The sequence below is a fragment of the Eptesicus fuscus genome, chromosome 17 (genome assembly GCF_027574615.1).
Source record: "Eptesicus fuscus isolate TK198812 chromosome 17, DD_ASM_mEF_20220401, whole genome shotgun sequence".
In the NCBI taxonomy this organism is placed as follows: Eukaryota; Metazoa; Chordata; class Mammalia; order Chiroptera; family Vespertilionidae; genus Eptesicus; species Eptesicus fuscus.
In genome coordinates, this window is record NC_072489.1 from 60,788,838 (window position 1) to 60,804,590 (window position 15,753).

General features: G+C 61.5%; 1 protein-coding gene across 1 annotated transcript; it reads left to right on the forward strand.

Moving 5' to 3' along the window:
• Window positions 1-7,140: 7,140 nt before the first annotated feature.
• Window positions 7,141-9,825, forward strand: C17H10orf120 (chromosome 17 C10orf120 homolog). Its single transcript, XM_054729113.1, has 3 exons — window positions 7,141-7,402; window positions 8,051-8,126; window positions 9,073-9,825. Exons 1-3 carry the CDS (start codon window positions 7,230-7,232, stop codon window positions 9,802-9,804), a joined length of 981 nt encoding a protein of 326 aa, XP_054585088.1. The 5' UTR covers window positions 7,141-7,229; the 3' UTR covers window positions 9,805-9,825.
• Window positions 9,826-15,753: the final 5,928 nt, after the last annotated feature.

Genomic DNA, 15,753 nt, shown 5'->3' on the forward strand with positions numbered 1-15,753 from the left:
TATTGATTTTTTGGTGCCCTGAGTGGGATTGAACCCAGGACCCTACAGGGGTTCGAAAAAAATCGATATTTTATTGATTTCAGAGAGAGGAAGGGAGAGAGAGAGGGCAGAGAAGCATCAGGATGAGAGAATCATTGATCGGCTGCCTCCTGCACGCCCCACACTGGGGATCAAACCCGCAACCGGCCATGCTCATGGGTCCATGCTCAACCACTGAGCCACGCCGGCTGGACCAAATGTTCCTTCTGTACCCGTCTCTCTCCAGAACCCTCACAACAGAGCCACCCTTTTGTGAGGGTTCTGGAGAGAGTGCCTCGCCCACAAGACAGAAACCCACAGAAAACCCTTGACCCGGCGGCCCCAAACCCACAAGCTCGGCGAAGCACGTCACAGCAGCGTCTCCCTCCGTGGCTGGGATGGCATTCAACAGGGAAAGGCCCTGTTGGCCTGGATTTCATTGTAAGCTTCCCCACCGCGGGTTGGGGGGCTCTGTGGGGGTACCCACACTTTCCCTGTCCTCCCTGGGACAGGCAGGAGCAAGGGGCCCGGGCACCCACGGCTGTACCTGTTTCGAGTAGAAAAACCCCGGGCAGGAGCAGCAGCCCCAGCAGGGGGCCTGGCCAGCCCATGTCGGAGGTGTCCAGCTGCTGCAGGCCGGCGGCGGCCTTATATGCTCGCAGGCTCCCGGGGCGGCCGTGCAACTCGATCCCTGCGCTGGGATTGGACGGGCGGGGCACTCCCTGCCGGAGAAGGTGGTGCTGCCTGCTGGAGGCCTGCCCGGAGCCAGGAGGTGGGAGGTGCGGCCGGAGGGGTGACGAGGCAGATGGTGAGCTGGCCCCGGCTGGGCAGGTGGGACCCTGAGTTCCAGGGGCCCCGGACGTCACGGACGCCCCGTTTCCTCCCGCCCACGGCACTTCCTAGGGGGAGCAGCGTGGGCATGGACTCGTCTTTCAATACCCACGCTGCCTCTCCTGTGTCCTTGAAGGCTTTCCTCGTTCCCCAACCACATCCCCGAATTCCCGCCGCGCCCACTGGTCCCTCTATGCTAACCCTGAACCCGCCCTGCCTTAATGGTAGTTCACGGTGTCTTAGTCCTATTCCCCCACTAGCTGGTCGGCTCTTGGAGGGACGCACTTCCCTTGAGCCCCTCCTAGTCCTGCCGGTAGCACTGCTTCCTCTGCGCAAGGCCTGGGACTGCGTATTCGCAGGGGCCTGGAGGGACCCCCTCCTACCTGACGCTCGTCCGACGATGGCTTCCCCAGCAGACACTCAGCCGCTTGGCTTCCAGCAGCAAGTCAGCCCTTAGCCTCTGAGGTCTCTCCTCCGCTCGGCGCCCCGGATGCCGAGGTTTCCGACAGAGCGCCCGCCTTCCGGGGCAGGTGTCACTCTAACCCCCGCGAGCCAGACGGGGGAGGGCAGGGGGTTCTACAGACGCGGGGGCCTGGGTTGTGGAAAGGAAGTGCTTTTCCAACCGAATACTCCACCTGTTCTTACCTGTAAAGACCGCTCTGCAGGTTGGAGGCCCTGGCCGGGCAGCCCCGTGGTGAGCGTTTCGGCCCGAGGACTGAAAGGTCGCGGGTTTGACTCTGGTCAAGGGCACGCACCTCGGTTGCAGGCTCGATCCCTGGCCCTGGTCGGGGTGCGTAGGGGAGGCAACCGGTCAATGCATCTCTTCACATCGATGCTTCTCTCTCTCTGTCTCTCCCCTTCCCTCCCACTCTCTCTAAAAATCGATGGAAAACGTCCTCGGGGGAGGATTGACCAAAGGCCCCTCTGCTCGTTGGTGACCCCACCGTGTCGGTCACCATGACCTGCAGGCATGGCTTCTGGCTTCTTCTGCGTGTAGGACACCCAAGGTCTGCCAGGCCCACTCTGCTCTCGATGGGCAAACGCGGTCGTGGGTGGGAGGCTGGAACGGGCCTTGAGGGACTCACTCCTACCTGATGGATCCTGGGTAGGAGGCTGGAGCTGGGCCTGCTTCCCCCGCGGTGGTCGAGGGAACGCACTTCGTCTCGTTTCCTCATCCGAAAAGGGCGAGACAGAGCTGCCCGCCCTGCTGACTTCAGAGGGGCATTGGGCCGAGTCATTAAAATGAGGCGTCTACAGGAGACTTGTACATTTCACGAGCAAGATTATTTTTTCTCAATAGATGTCCCTGTAACAGAGGTTTTGAGCTTCTTTCCTTTTAAAAATATATTTTTACTGATGTCAGAGAGGAAGGGAGAGGGAGAGAGAGACGGAAACATCAAGGATGAGAGAGAATCATGGATCGGCTGCCTCCTGCACGCCCCCTTAGTGGGGATGGAGCCCGCAACCCAGACATGTGCACAGACCGGGAATCCAACCGTGGCCTCCTGGTTCCTAGGTCGGCGCTCACCACTGAGCCTCGCTGGCCGCAGTTTCCAGCGTTTCTACCGCCTCGCTGTCATTAACCACAAACCCAGGAGAATTAGCCACGGCAGGAAGAGGGCCACTGTGGGAGAGAGCGTTGCACGGACAGAGGAACCGGAGCTGGGACGACAGCCCACAGCCAGATCCACGGTCCACGGGCCACAGTCCACGTGGGTCTGTGTGCTCTTCTGTAACTCGTCTCCCTTCGGAAGCCCCTCTGTCTAGGCAGGTCCCACCGTGTGGCTGAAGCGCAGTTTCCATCGTGCGATACAGGACGGTAACGGGCGTGTAAGTCCTTGTGTTTGCCCAGCACTTCCTGACACCGAGGGCTTCACGTTCATCCTCTCTTCTTTGTAGAAGTCTCTTTGGCATCTAGGGGTGCCTCCTGGATGCACTGGGACCCCGTGGCGAGTATCCCAACAGACCAGGGCTGCTCGCACTGTGGGTCAGGCCAGCGCCTCCGACTGAGCAGTCATGCAGGTGCTCCCTGCCCGGCACACGTGCGGCCAGCGTGGCTCCGCGCTGCACGTTTTATGGGTTAGTTCATCTTCTTGGACATTATTTCACTGTAACGCTTTTCATCGTCCTGGGAGTTCGCAGGACATGTGTCTTCTCTCCGCTTTCTAGGCCGGGAAACTGACTCGGGGACATGGACCCACCCGCCCGGGGTCAGCGGGGCGGGAAGGAGCTGCAGGCCCAGGGCTCGGGCTGCCTGTGCGCGTGCTCTCTGTCTCTGTCCTTCAAAAGCCACGTGAGCCCGGCCGGCGTGGCCCAGGGGCTGAGCATCGACCTAGGAACCAGGAGGTCAGGGTTCGATTCCCGGTCAGGGCACAGGCCTGGGTGGCGGGCTCATCTCCAGTGTGGGGCGTGCAGGAGGCAGCTGATCCACGATTCTCTCCCATCATGGATGTTTCTCTCTCTCTCTCCCTCTCCTTCCTCTCTGAGTTCCATAAACACACATTTAAAACTATTAACCACTGATTGCTCGTTCACCGAACCTGCGGGCTCGCGCACAAGCGCAGCACAGCCACGGGGGCCCAGCGCCCTTTGGAGACTCCAGCTGGGGCCGCTCTGGCCTCTTCCCCGGACTCGGGTCCAAGGCACCCAGTTGAAGGTCAGAGAAATGTACTTCTCCGGGTTAGATCCCAAAGATCCGCTGGGCGTCCGGCCCTCTCACCCCCTGGGAGTTCCAGTATCGTAGGAGCCGCTGCCAGCGAGGGATTTAAGATAAGACGGCATCCTGTGTGTGGACGTGCTGGTAACTCACGCGGCCTTCTTGGCACGCACGCCCGAAGCCTGCTCAGAGGGCCGGGCGCCTTCCGGGGAGGCCAGGGTCGGCAGGGCGAGCGCAGGGACCACCGTCCACACAGCCTCTCGGGATGTGGAGAGCAGCTCAGCCTTGAAGACGCCTCTTGGCTCCCACCTCAGTGAGTGGGGGAGAACGGGGTTCCCACAGACGTCGGAAAACCCCGCGAGCAGGCGGAACGCTTCCCGGGAGAGAACCTGCCCCACTCCCAGGCGGGAAGGGAGGCCTGGGGGAGGGCACGCCCCAAGACGATGGTGATACCCGGCGAGGTTTCCTGAGAAACCCAGGGTGACGCAGGATGGAGACCTGCCCACGGGCGGCCCCCAGAACGGATCGCAGTCCCTGTACCGTCGCAGAGAGACTGCGAGTCTATCTTATTGGTGAGTAGTGAGCCCCCGAGCGCCCCCACCACCACGCGGAGCCCCAACCCCTTTCCTGGGCCCGACCTCCCCAACACGAACTGCAAGGCCAGCAGCGGGTCTGGGAGCCGAGGCAGGCCCCGGGCGCCGCTAGCTCCGGCATCACACCGCTCCGCACGGCGGGTCACTGCACTGCTCGTCGGGTTTGGGGTTTTTTTTTTTGTAATTATTATTTTTTAAGGTTTTTAAAATTGATTTCAGAGAGGAAGGGAGAGGAAGAAAGAGCTAGAAACATCAATGAATCATTGATGAGAGAGAATCACGGATCGACCGCCTCCTGCACGCCCCACCCTGGGGATGGAGCCCGCAACCTGGGCCTGTGCCCTTGAGCGGGAATTGAACCCTGACCTCCCGGTTCATAGGTCGGAGCCACAGGAGCCGGGCTAATCTGGTTTGTTTTGGAAGCAGGTGCCTTCTAGGACTTGGACGCCATTTAAAACATATCCGCATATTTAAGTGAGTGACGGCATCGGGCGCTCCTAGGCCCGTGCCTACATGTTCAGTCGATACGAGCGATTATCAGTGTTCATCTCGGGGCGTCCTGATTGCAGACAAGCCGTCCCTGGCGGGCACACAGCGGGCACTGCCCCCGCCTCCCGTCTTTTCCTGCCGCATTTCCGCCGTTGGTGCTCAACTCCGATCTCCTTATCAGTCCCATTTGCACGGTCCAGTGGCCGCACCGCCTCCCGGGGAGGCGAAGCTCAGATTAGCCCGAGCTGGGCGGGTCTATGTTTTGTTTTGCTTCTTCTAACTGGAAGAGTGTGACCTTGGGCAAATCATTGAAACTTGCCCAGCACACCGGCTCCTTTGTCCGAGTCTCCCCAAAACGGGCCTCCTCGCGCTGCAAGTCACGCTGGGGACAAGGAGTTCGGTCGCGAAGGCCCCCTGGCGGGGCGGGCAGAGCACTGCCCAGGGGCCGGGGGGGACGGCAGGGAGAAGCCGAGGGCCAGAGCAGCGCCTCAGCCCGGGCGCTGGGTGCGGCCAGATGTCGGGGGGCTGCGTGAGGCCACGAGGGGATAAGGAACCCGGGCTCCAGGGCAAAGGACCCTCCCTGCACCACGGCAGGTTTCGCCTCCTCCCTCCTCCTGGCAAAGGCCAGCGGTGCCCACTCCTGGGGAAGCTGGGTGGTGGGGGGTCAGCCCTCCCCCGCCGATGCCCGCAGCCACGCAGAAGCCTCCCCCCGCCACCCCCCCACCGCCGAGCCTCCGCCCCGCCCGCCCACCTCCCTCCTGCTCCCGGCCCGGCAGAGTTGGCAGAGCCGGGTCCCTGCCCAACATCACCGAAGCCCAGGGAGGCCCCACGTGTGCGTTGTCTCCAGACATCTTGTCTCTGCAGACGCACAGCTCGCCCCGCGGGAGGTCCTTGGAGCCCTGGCTATTGGGAGTCTCCCAGGTTGTCATAGCACCGAACCCCCATCTTCTCCTGTCAGAACGAGGCATGTCCCGTGTGCTGACCTCCCGTAGGCCTGTGCCACCCCAACCGTGAGGCCTTCCCAAAGGGGGGACCCCGTCTAGACCATCTCTGTTTTGTTGGTGCTAATCCTCCCCCAAGGGTATTTTTTCCATTGATTTTTAGAGAATGGAAGGAAGGAAGGGGGGGGGGGAAGAGAGAGAGAGAGAAAGAGAGAGTAAGAGGAAGAGAGAGAGAGAAACACATCGATTGGTGCCTCCCACATAAGCCCAGACCAGGGACAGGAGATCGAATCTGTAACCCAGGTACATGCCCTTGACCAGGAATCCAACCCACAACCTCTCAGGGGCATGGGTGGACGCCCTCACCAGGGAGCCACGCCGGCCAGGCTGCCTGGTCCGTCTCTAGCCTCACCCTCTAGTGGAGAGTTGAGCTCTCGGCGCGCCCGAGGGCACGTGCACGCACCCATGAGAGTGGGCGGGTGGCTGGGCACAGAGGAAGCGTCCCGGGGTCAGTGGTCTCCCTTTGAGAGCGGCACCTGTCAGCAGACAGACACCCGCCTGACCCCCGGTCACCGGCCGCGCTCCTGAAGTTCGTCAGTCACGTCAATGCTCGCGGAACACGCAGAGCGCGCGATCGATGGCCAACCCGCCACCACGGGGCGCTCCTGCCGGTGAGAGAAACACAGGTGAGACGCTCGTCCCCACACCAGCGCGGGCCGGGCCGTCCTGTCACTGCGGCCCACACGGAGGGTGCGGGGCCGTGGCCTCTGCTACCTGGTGGCTCCTCATCGCTCGGGGGACCCAGATCTGCCACCAAGCCCGGCTGGAGCGAGCACCCCGGACCCGCTGAGCTGGGTGGGACGGGACGCACTCCCGGGGGGCCCATTGCTCCCCCCCACACACACTCTCCTTTCAGTCGCTGACTCCTCAGACGCGCGCGGAGCAGCCCAGACAGGGGACAAAGCTGCGCGCGGAGCAGCCCAGACAGGGGACAAAGCCCTTGGGGATGCGACACAACACAGAATGGAGCCGCGGCTGCCTCGCCCACCGCTGCCCGTCACGGAGGCAGAACCGCCGCGGTGCTGGCGGGTGTGGCTCCAGTGGGAAGGGTCTTTTCTGTCGTAGTTTTTAAATTTATTCTATTTTATTTTCTTGGTTCCAGAGAGGAAGGGAGAGGGAGAGAGAGACAGAAACATCTATGATGAGAGAGAATCATGGATCAGCTGCCTCCTGCACGCCCCCCCACACTGGGGATCGAGCCTGCAACCCGGGCCTGTGCCCTGACCGGGAATTGAACCGTGACCTCCTGGGTCGAGGCTCCACCGCTGAGCCACACGGTGTTTGTACCCGGGTTTCAGGAGGCCCGGCAGGCAGGAAGCAGCATGGCGGACACAGGGAGCTTTCGCCCTGGCTCCTGCTCCTGTGGGCACAACGGGACCAGCAGGACCGGGGGTGGATTTGCCTGGCGCCGTCTCCACGCCCGACGGGCCCAGGGAGCGGTTAGGTAACGATAAGGGAAACCACAGGGCCCCGCCCTCTGTTGGCCGGGGCGGCTCAGCACCCTCAGCCGGGCGCAGACCTCACAATGGCGCCAGGGGCCAGTTGTGATGCAAGAGCAGGGTGCCCGCCCCTGGGCTCCCCTGAAACTGCCTGAGGAAGAGCCACTCGGCCGACACCTTCCATCCGGCCTGTGGCCAGGCCATGCTCCGGGAATGGGAGGACGGCGGCCCGAAGGCGGGGCAGCAGAGGGCTAAAGACCTCCGGGCCCCAGAGCGGAAGGCCCTGAAGAATGGGGTGCTGAGCACGGGCGAGTCTGTCAAGGACCAGGACCCCCTATTCTGCCGTGGGGACCGAGACTCCGCTGCCCCCGTGGGGTGAGTGCGGCCGGGCTTCCTGTCCACTCCTTCCCGTCTGCTCCTTCCCATCTGATCACTCCTTCCGTCTGCTCCTTCCTGTCCACTCCTTCCCGTCCGCTCCGTCCCGTCCGCTCCTTCCCCTCCGCTCCTTCCCATCCGACCACTCCTTCCTGTCTGCTCCTTCTGACCGCTCCTTTCCCTCCACTCCTTCCCGTCCGCTCCTTCCTGTCCACTCTCCCACCCGGGCCGCGTGGCGGCACCCAGCCTGTGCCCAGAGAAACCTGGCCTGGCGGCCTCGCCTGACTCCAAGGAATCGCCTTTTGTGAGGTTTCCATTCCCAAAGGGAGCGCCAGGGAACCCCTTTCATAAGTTTATTTTGTTAATCCTCCCCAAGGACAATTTTCCATTGATTTTTAGGAAGAGTGGAAGAGAGAGTGAGAGACAGAGAGAAACACCGATGTGAGAGAGACCCATCGATTGGTTGCCTCCTGTATGAGCCCTGACCAGGGTCTTGGCTAGGGAGGAGCCTGCAACTGAGGTAGGTGCCCTTGACCAGAATCGAACCCGGGACCCATTGGTCCACAGGCCGATGCTCTACCCACTGAGTCAACCAACCGGCCAGGGCCTTTCCCAGAGTTCTAACGCACCGGCCTCTCCACCTTCCAGGACATGGACCAAATTCCACACGTCAGACCCCAGCATCGCCCCCGGGAAGTACTCCCCGCTAGAGAAAGAGATCCTGGTAAGAGAACCATCATGGGGGGGGGGGGGGTGAGGGGTGGGGACTGCGGCAGGCGGTCACCCGGGGGAGCCGGAGGTTCCCAAACAGCCGCGGTCCAGACGGAAGTCTCCCAAGCAGGACGCAGGCTGGCGAGTTGGCTAGTGGCTTCGGCGCCTGCAGAGCAGAGTGCCCTCTTGTTCCAAAGCCCCAGGAGGACGAGAGCGACAGCAGGACCCAGGGCAGAGGCGCCGCGCCTGAGCCTTACCTGGCGCCAGCTGCTCTCACAGGGATGGTTCCGGAAGCTTCCCGGTGGCCCCGTGAGTCCACACAATTCCTTCCAGTTCATGGGAGGCAAGGAGAGTCCAGCCCTGGCTGGTGTGGCTCAGTGGACAGAGCGTAGGTCTGCGGACTGAAGGGTCCCGGATTCGATGCCCGGGTTGTGGACTCAATCTCAGTGTACAGCTTCCTCTCTGAAATCAATAAAAATACACTGAGAGGCCAGATTATGATGATCTCTGAACACATAATAATCTGGCCACTCAGTGTATATCCTATAGAATAAAAGGCTCATATGCAAATTGTCCCCTCGACCAGGAGTTCAACCAGCAGGCAGACCAGCCAACCGCCCATGTCCCCTCCCCCTGTCCAGGCTGGCTGAACCCCACCCATGCACGAATTCATGCACCGGGCCTCTAATATATATATATATATATATATATATATATATATATATATATATATACACACACACACACTGAGTGGCCAGATTATTATGCGTTCAGAGATCATAAAAATCGGGCCACTCAGTGTATATTAAAAAAATAAAATAAAAGACACCATTGAAAAAAAAAAAGGAGAGCTGGAGTTTGAACCCAGGCTTGTCTCGGGCACGCTGAGTGGTGGCGGGAGGAGGGGCCGCCAGCCCCCGCGCGTCCCGGGCCATGCTGACGCCTCCTCTGGTTGCCAGCGTCTAGGTGGCGTGCACACCGTGGCCTCCAGAAGGTTCCTGACGCACAAGCAGGAGGAGGAGCGGAAGATGCTGCGCGAGCTGCAGCTGCGCTCCTCGGACTACAAGCAGGTGCTGGAGTACAGGAAGCAGTTCTCCCCGGCCTGCGCCGCCTGCGGGCTCCTCGAGAAGATCTGGACGGCCAAGGTGACCGTGTCCCCGGAGGAGCTCCGGGTGCCGCCGCGCGAGAGGCTGGACATCTGCCGGCACGTGGAGCGCATGCAGTTCGCGCGGGCGCTGCGCCACCACAGGCCGCTGCCCGCCATCGAGAGGGCTAGGCCCCCCGGCGGCCCGCCCGGAGACGGCCCCCCCGCGGCCACGGGCGAGGGCGGGGTGGACGGCGAGGCCCACGGGGACGCCGCGCCGGGGGAAAGCGAGGACAAAGCCACACAAAGACAAGAGATCAAGATGAAAGTCACGTTCAAGTCCAAAGAGCCCCCCAAGCCGCTCACCCACCAGCCCAGCCACCTGAAGCCGTTCTTCCCCCCGAAGAGAGCGGAGCGGTCCATCGCCGGCTTCACCAACCGCAGCCTCTTCCGCTTGGCGGACTTCCCGGGGGACCTCATGCTCATGAACCAGGACTTCTTCTCGCGGGGCATCCGCCCCAGCGACCTGGCCGATGCCAGCCCCCGCCCGGACCACGCGGGCGTCTGGAGAGAGCCCCCGGGCAAGCCGGCCTCTCACCAGCATTAAAGTTTTATTTATCCCTCGGGGCACCGAGTGTCCGGTCCGCGTTGTTCTCCCAGCTCTGCCGGTCAAGGAGCCTCCCCCCTCCCCCCGACCCCGTGTTCTTGGGGGACCCATCTCCCGGGGGGTCCTCAGCGTAAGACCCACCTGCTAAGGCCTCCTGGTTTCAGGCCGCTCCTGGCTCTCGGCTCCCGCCTCCTCCCGGGGCCTGGATCAGCTGAAACAAATCACCCCGGAAAGCAGTGGCTTAAAGCAGGGGTTGTCAATTCAGCTTGTCCTTCTGGGTCAGCCACTCAGGCTGGGCTCCGCCGGGCGGTCCTCCTGGTTTCTGCTGGGCCCGGGTCTGCAGTCAGCTCCTTAGGGGCCGACAGCCATCAGCTGGGGCTGATGGGAGTGCGGGGCCAGGTGGCCCCTCCAGCAGGCTAGCGGGCGTGCTCACAGGCGTGGCGGGATCCGGGAGAGTAAGTGGAAGTGTGCAAGGTCCCGTGAAGCCAAGACTGAACTGGCACGCACCACGGTGCCACAGCCTGGCAGTCAGAACAGGACCAAGGCCAGTCCCGGGGCAAGGGCGGCTCATGGGCTTCATCTCCCTCTCTCTGTTTCTGTCTCTCTAGCCTATTTATTTAAAAAAAAAAACAACAACATATTTTTATTGATGTCAGAGATGAAGAGAGAAATAGAAACATCAGTGATGAGAGAGAATCATGGATCGGCTGCCTCCTGCACGCCCCACAATGGGGATGAGCCCACAACCTGGGCACGTGCCCTGACTGGGAATCACACTGTGACCTCCTGGTTCACAGGTCGACACTCAACCACGGAGCCGTGCCGACCGTAATTTATTGATTTGAGAGAGAGAGAGAGAGAGAGAGGAGAGAGAGAAGGGAGAGGGAGGGGGAAGGAGAGAGAGAGAAAGAGAGGAACATCGACCCACTGCTCCACCCAGTTATGCATTGATTGGTTAATTCCTGCACGTGCGCTGACCCTGAGGGACCGCAGACCCTGGTGGATCGGGTGACGCTCCAACCAACTGAGCTGCCCGACCAACGTGGACGTCACGTCTTTGTGGGAGAAGTTGCGGTCACACTGCCAAGGGGATGGACACAGGGAGGTGGGTCAGGGTCCCGGTCACCGCAGTGGCTCAGAGCCCTGGATCCAGGCCCGCCTCTGCCCAGAGGGGCCCCTTCTCCCCGAAATCACGAGAACTCCTTGCAGGGAGGTAGAAGGCGAAGCTGGGCGGCCCGGGTCAGCTTCAGAGGAAGCCGGGCGCTCTTGCTGGCGCCTGCTGCTCAGGACTCGTCGGGCTGGGTTTGTGTGTGTGGGGGGGGACATGAGCATTCCCAAGGCAGGATGGGAAACCGGGGTTCTTCTCTCCCTCACCAGCAGCCCCGGGCTGGCTTCTCCCCCGTTTGGGGCAGATTCATTGCCTTTTTGGAAAGCGCCCTGGCCCTTGTTTCCTCCCAGGTCCTGGGGCCACCTGTCCCTCCGTTCTTCCCTGGAGCCACGTGCAGGCCGGGCAGTGCCTTCACCGAGTGCCCCAGGCCCTCAGGACCCGGGAGGCCCCCCCCAAGCCCCCCACCTCCCAGTCCCAGTCTGGAGACCATGTTAGACCCAGAGGAGGCAGAGCCCTGGCCAGGCAGAGGCTCCACCTCCAATCTTTTTTGTGTTTTTTTCAGAGTCTCCCGTGTTGCTGTGACTTGGCACTTTTACACTCAGAGGGGAGGTTTCATCCCTATGGGGGTCGGTCCTCTCGGCAAGTCCCAGGCACCCACATGGCTGCTCCCGGGGAAGAAGCTCCTTGGGGCAGGGAGAATCCTCGTGGACAACGTGTGGGCTAACAGTGCAGGCAGCTCTCCTTTCTCGGTGTCTGATTTCTTTTTATTTTAATTATATTTTTGAAATTTTGTCTTTTGGGTTTTTGCCCCCATTTTTAAATAGATTTTTATTGTTGACTAGAGTCCCGGTGCACGAAATTTGTGCACGGAGGAGGGGGGTGTTGTGCCTCAGACCAGCCTGCACCCTCTCCAATCTGGGACCCCTTGAGGGATGTCCGACTGCCCGTTTAGGCCCGATCCTATCGGGATCGGGCCTAAACGGACAGTCGGACATCCCTCTCACAATCCAGGACTGCTGGCTCCCAACTGCTTGCCTGCCTCTGCCTGATTGCCCTAACCACTTCTGCCTGCCAGCCTGATCACCCCCTAACCACTCCCCTGCCAGCCTGATTGAAGCCAAACTGCTCCCCGGCCGGCCAGATTGCCCCTAACTGCCCTCCCCTGTCAGTCTGATCACCCCTAACTGTCCTCCCCTCCATGCCTGGTCCTCCCCAACTGCCCTCCCCTGCCAGCCCGGTCACCCCTAACTGCCTTCCCTGCTTGCCTGATCGCCCACAACTACCCTCCCCTGAAGGCCTGGTTCCCCCAAGTGCCCCCCCTGCAGGCCTGGTCCCCCCAACTGCCCTCCCCTGCAGTCCTGGGTCCCACCACCTGCCTTGTCGCCCCCTCCACAGCTCCGACTCTCATGGGGTACCCTGCCCTGTTCTCTCAGGTCCCCCCCAACTGTCCTCCACTGCAGGCCTCATCCCCCCCCCAACTGCCCTCCCCTGCAGGCCTGGGTCCCCCCCAACTGCCCTCCCCTGCCGGCCCGGTCACCCCTAACTGCCCTCCCTGTTTGCCTGATCGCCCACAACTGCCCTCCCCTGCAGGCCTGGTCACTCCCAACTGCCCACAACTGCCCTCCCTGGCCAGCCATCTTGTGGCAGCCATCTTGTGTCCACATGGGGGCAGCCATCTTGTGCCTTGGTGTGACAATTTGCATATTACTCTTTATTGGATAGGATAGTCTTACAGATATCTCCCAGCTTCCCCCCTCCCCCTCTGCCCAGCCCCTCTCCCCCCTATGGCCATGCCCATGGCTCTGCCTATCAGTCTATGAGTTCTTGGGTTTATCTCTTCTTGTCCCCCCCTTTCCCCACATCGAGGTGCCAGTCTGTTCTGTGCCTGGTCCCGGACTCCAGAAATGGCGGTGGCACCCGCACGCTGGTCTTTCTCTAGCCCATTTCCTGCTTTGGGGAGAATCAGCACCCACCAGCACACCGTCTCCAGCCCTGAGAAGGTTCTGGAAGCCCAGGACCCCCTCCCCCTCCTTAGCTCAATCTGCAGGGATCCGGGGCTTAGGGGAGCCACCACAATGACCAGACCAACACTTGCTGTGAAAATGCCCTTTATTCAGCTTGTCCACGACATGGGCAGGGCAGGTGCGGCCTGAGAAGCGGGTTCTAAAAGGCCAGGAAGGCCGTCCCCTGGGGAAGGCTCACGGCGGGAGGTGTGGCTCAGGGCTGCCCCGAGGGTCCCAGACACGCGCCTGTGAGCCTGACCCTCAGTCCTGGCGCCCAGCCCCTGACTTCCCACCCCCACCCCAGCCACCCCACCCTGTGCCTGGCAGAGCGGGCAGAGTCTGCAGGGCGCGAGGCTCGGGCACCCATTGCTTCCTGTCCCCAGGGTCCCAGGGCCCTCAGGTCAGAGCCCCGCCCTTGGCATTCCGAGGTCACACTGCAGCATCAGAGGCGACTGGGGGCCTAGGTGGGGGTGTGCTCCCGTGTGACCCCGAGAGGTGGCAGCACTGCGATGGTGCCCAGCTGTGGCCGGTGGGTGGGGGCGGAGAGGATGTCGGTCAGGATGAGCCGGCAGAGACAGAGGACACAGGTGGGGTGATGGTCACGGGCAGGGCGATGCTGTCAGAGCCGCTTGGCTGGTGGGAGGAAGAGGAGTGAGAGCTGGGAGTGCCGAGCGGGAAACTGAGGCCTGACGGAAGGGCGGCTGAGGGCGGGCAGGAGCCAGGGGAGGGTTTGGGGTTCGATGTGGCTGGAGGCTCCCAGTGGATGGGGTGGGGGAGCTGGAACATTTCAGACCAGTTGGGAAATGGGTACATGGGTCCCAGGCCAGGGGATCCCGGGCCCCCAGTGACTGTGGCGCCCGTGGGAAGAGGGGGGAGGAGAGGAGCAAGCAGGGTCCCCGTCGGCCCCTGCACCCACCACCTGCCCTGCCGCCCCCTCCACAGCCGACTCCCATGGGGTGCCCTGCCCTGTGCTCTCAGGCCGCAGGGTAAGCTTTCCAGGGCCGGGGCTTCAATCTGTTTTTCTTTTCCTTTTCATTATTAAAAAATATTTTTTTTTTTTATTATTGATCTCAGAGAGGAAGTGAGAGGGAAAGAGAAACATCCATGATGAGACAGAATCACGGATCAGCTGCCTCCTGCACGCCCCCTACTGCAGACCAAGCCTCGCAACCCGGGCCTGTGCCCTGAGCGGGAATCGAACCCTGACCTCCTGGTTCATAGGTCCTCACTCAACCCCTGAGCCACGTCGGCCGGCCTTGATCTGCTTTTAGTTCTCTGTCTCCCGACACCCAGCAGGCCTCCAGTGGGCGTGGAATGAATGGATAAGGAAGGACAGAGCCGAAATGGGCCGGACGTGGGACAGCCTGAGCGGGGACACGAGGAGAGAGAGCTACAGAGGTGTGTGAGCCTGCACCCAAGGGGACACAGGCCGCTGACAGCTACGCTCCCCACACCCGCCCTCACAGCCCTGCCTGGACCCCACTTCTTTCCCCCAGAACTGCGGGGGGTTAAGGTGGACACGAGTGACCATGTGGTCATTGACATGTTAATATCGGTGATGACAAAGATACTAACAAAAGCCACCACAAGCCCCTCACAGTACTGACTGGGGGTGGGGGGTGGGGGGTGGGAGGGTAAGCAGTTGTGTCTGACAGACGAGGAGTGAGGCTCAGGAGGTCAGACCCCAGAGGTGAGAGGTCAGGTGTGTCTGCGTCCCAGGTCCGGACTCTCTAGGCCAGGGCTAGGGGCCATCCCGCCTGCAGGCCGCGGAAGACCCGAGAAATCACTGGCTCTGGCCCTGCCGGGGCATCAGGGTGAGTTCGTGAGAGGATTGACCAGATGGAGTGCTGGTCTTTAGTAGATCATTGTGTACGGCCCTCATGACGCAAACAAGACCCAAATGGTTCCTAGTTTGGCTCAGTGGATAGAGCATCAGCCTTCGGACTGAAGGGTACCAGGTTCAATTCCGGTCAACGGCACATGCTCAGGTTGTGGGCTCCATACCCAGTGTGCGGCGTGCAGGAGGCAGCCGGTCAATGATTGTCTCTCATCATTGATGTTTCTCTCTCTCTCTCTCCCTCTCCCTTCCTCTCTGAAATCAATAAAAATGTATACTTTTAAAAAGATCCACATGGCCCTTGGCAGAATGAAGGCGCCCCCCCTGCTTAGGCTGGACCCCACATGTGTCCCTCATAGACCAGGGCCCTGGGAGGAAGGCGGCCAAGGGGCTAGGTGCGCTCTGCACTGCCCACCGCAGCCCGTCAGGCCAACCCGTAGTCCATGCCCACCGCACAGTGGAGCCTGACCCCACAGACACGTGCGCGACGTCCTGAGTCCCCTAGGTCACAGCTGAGCCCCGGCAGGTGGGGGGTGGTGGTCAAGGGCGACCCACAGAGGACCCTCATCACGTGTTCACTGCCATCCCCGGGCACTGTCTCTGCCACCTTGGGATGCAGATGTGACCATGCTGGCCCTCAGGATGTGGCACGTGTGAGAGGAGGAGAGAAGCCAGAAGCCTGCTGTCCCGACATGAGAAAGCCAGCGGGCATCAGTGCCCGCTCTCCCACAAAGCCCTCCTCAGCCTGGAGTCAGGGGCCACCTTCATGGAAGAGGAGGCACTTCCCTCACCATCGGCCGCTCTTCCCCGGGACGGCCACCCAGTATCTGATGGGAACTCAGAAGGAGGATGGACAGACAGAGTCTGTGGAATCCCCCCTCTAGTTAACAGACAGAGGGCAAAATTCTGGTCTAGATGGGGTTCAAGGAGCCATGGGTCAGCTGGAGAGGGCCGACCGGCAGAGGTGGCTGGGGAGAGGGAAATCCCAAAAGAGGTGGCCG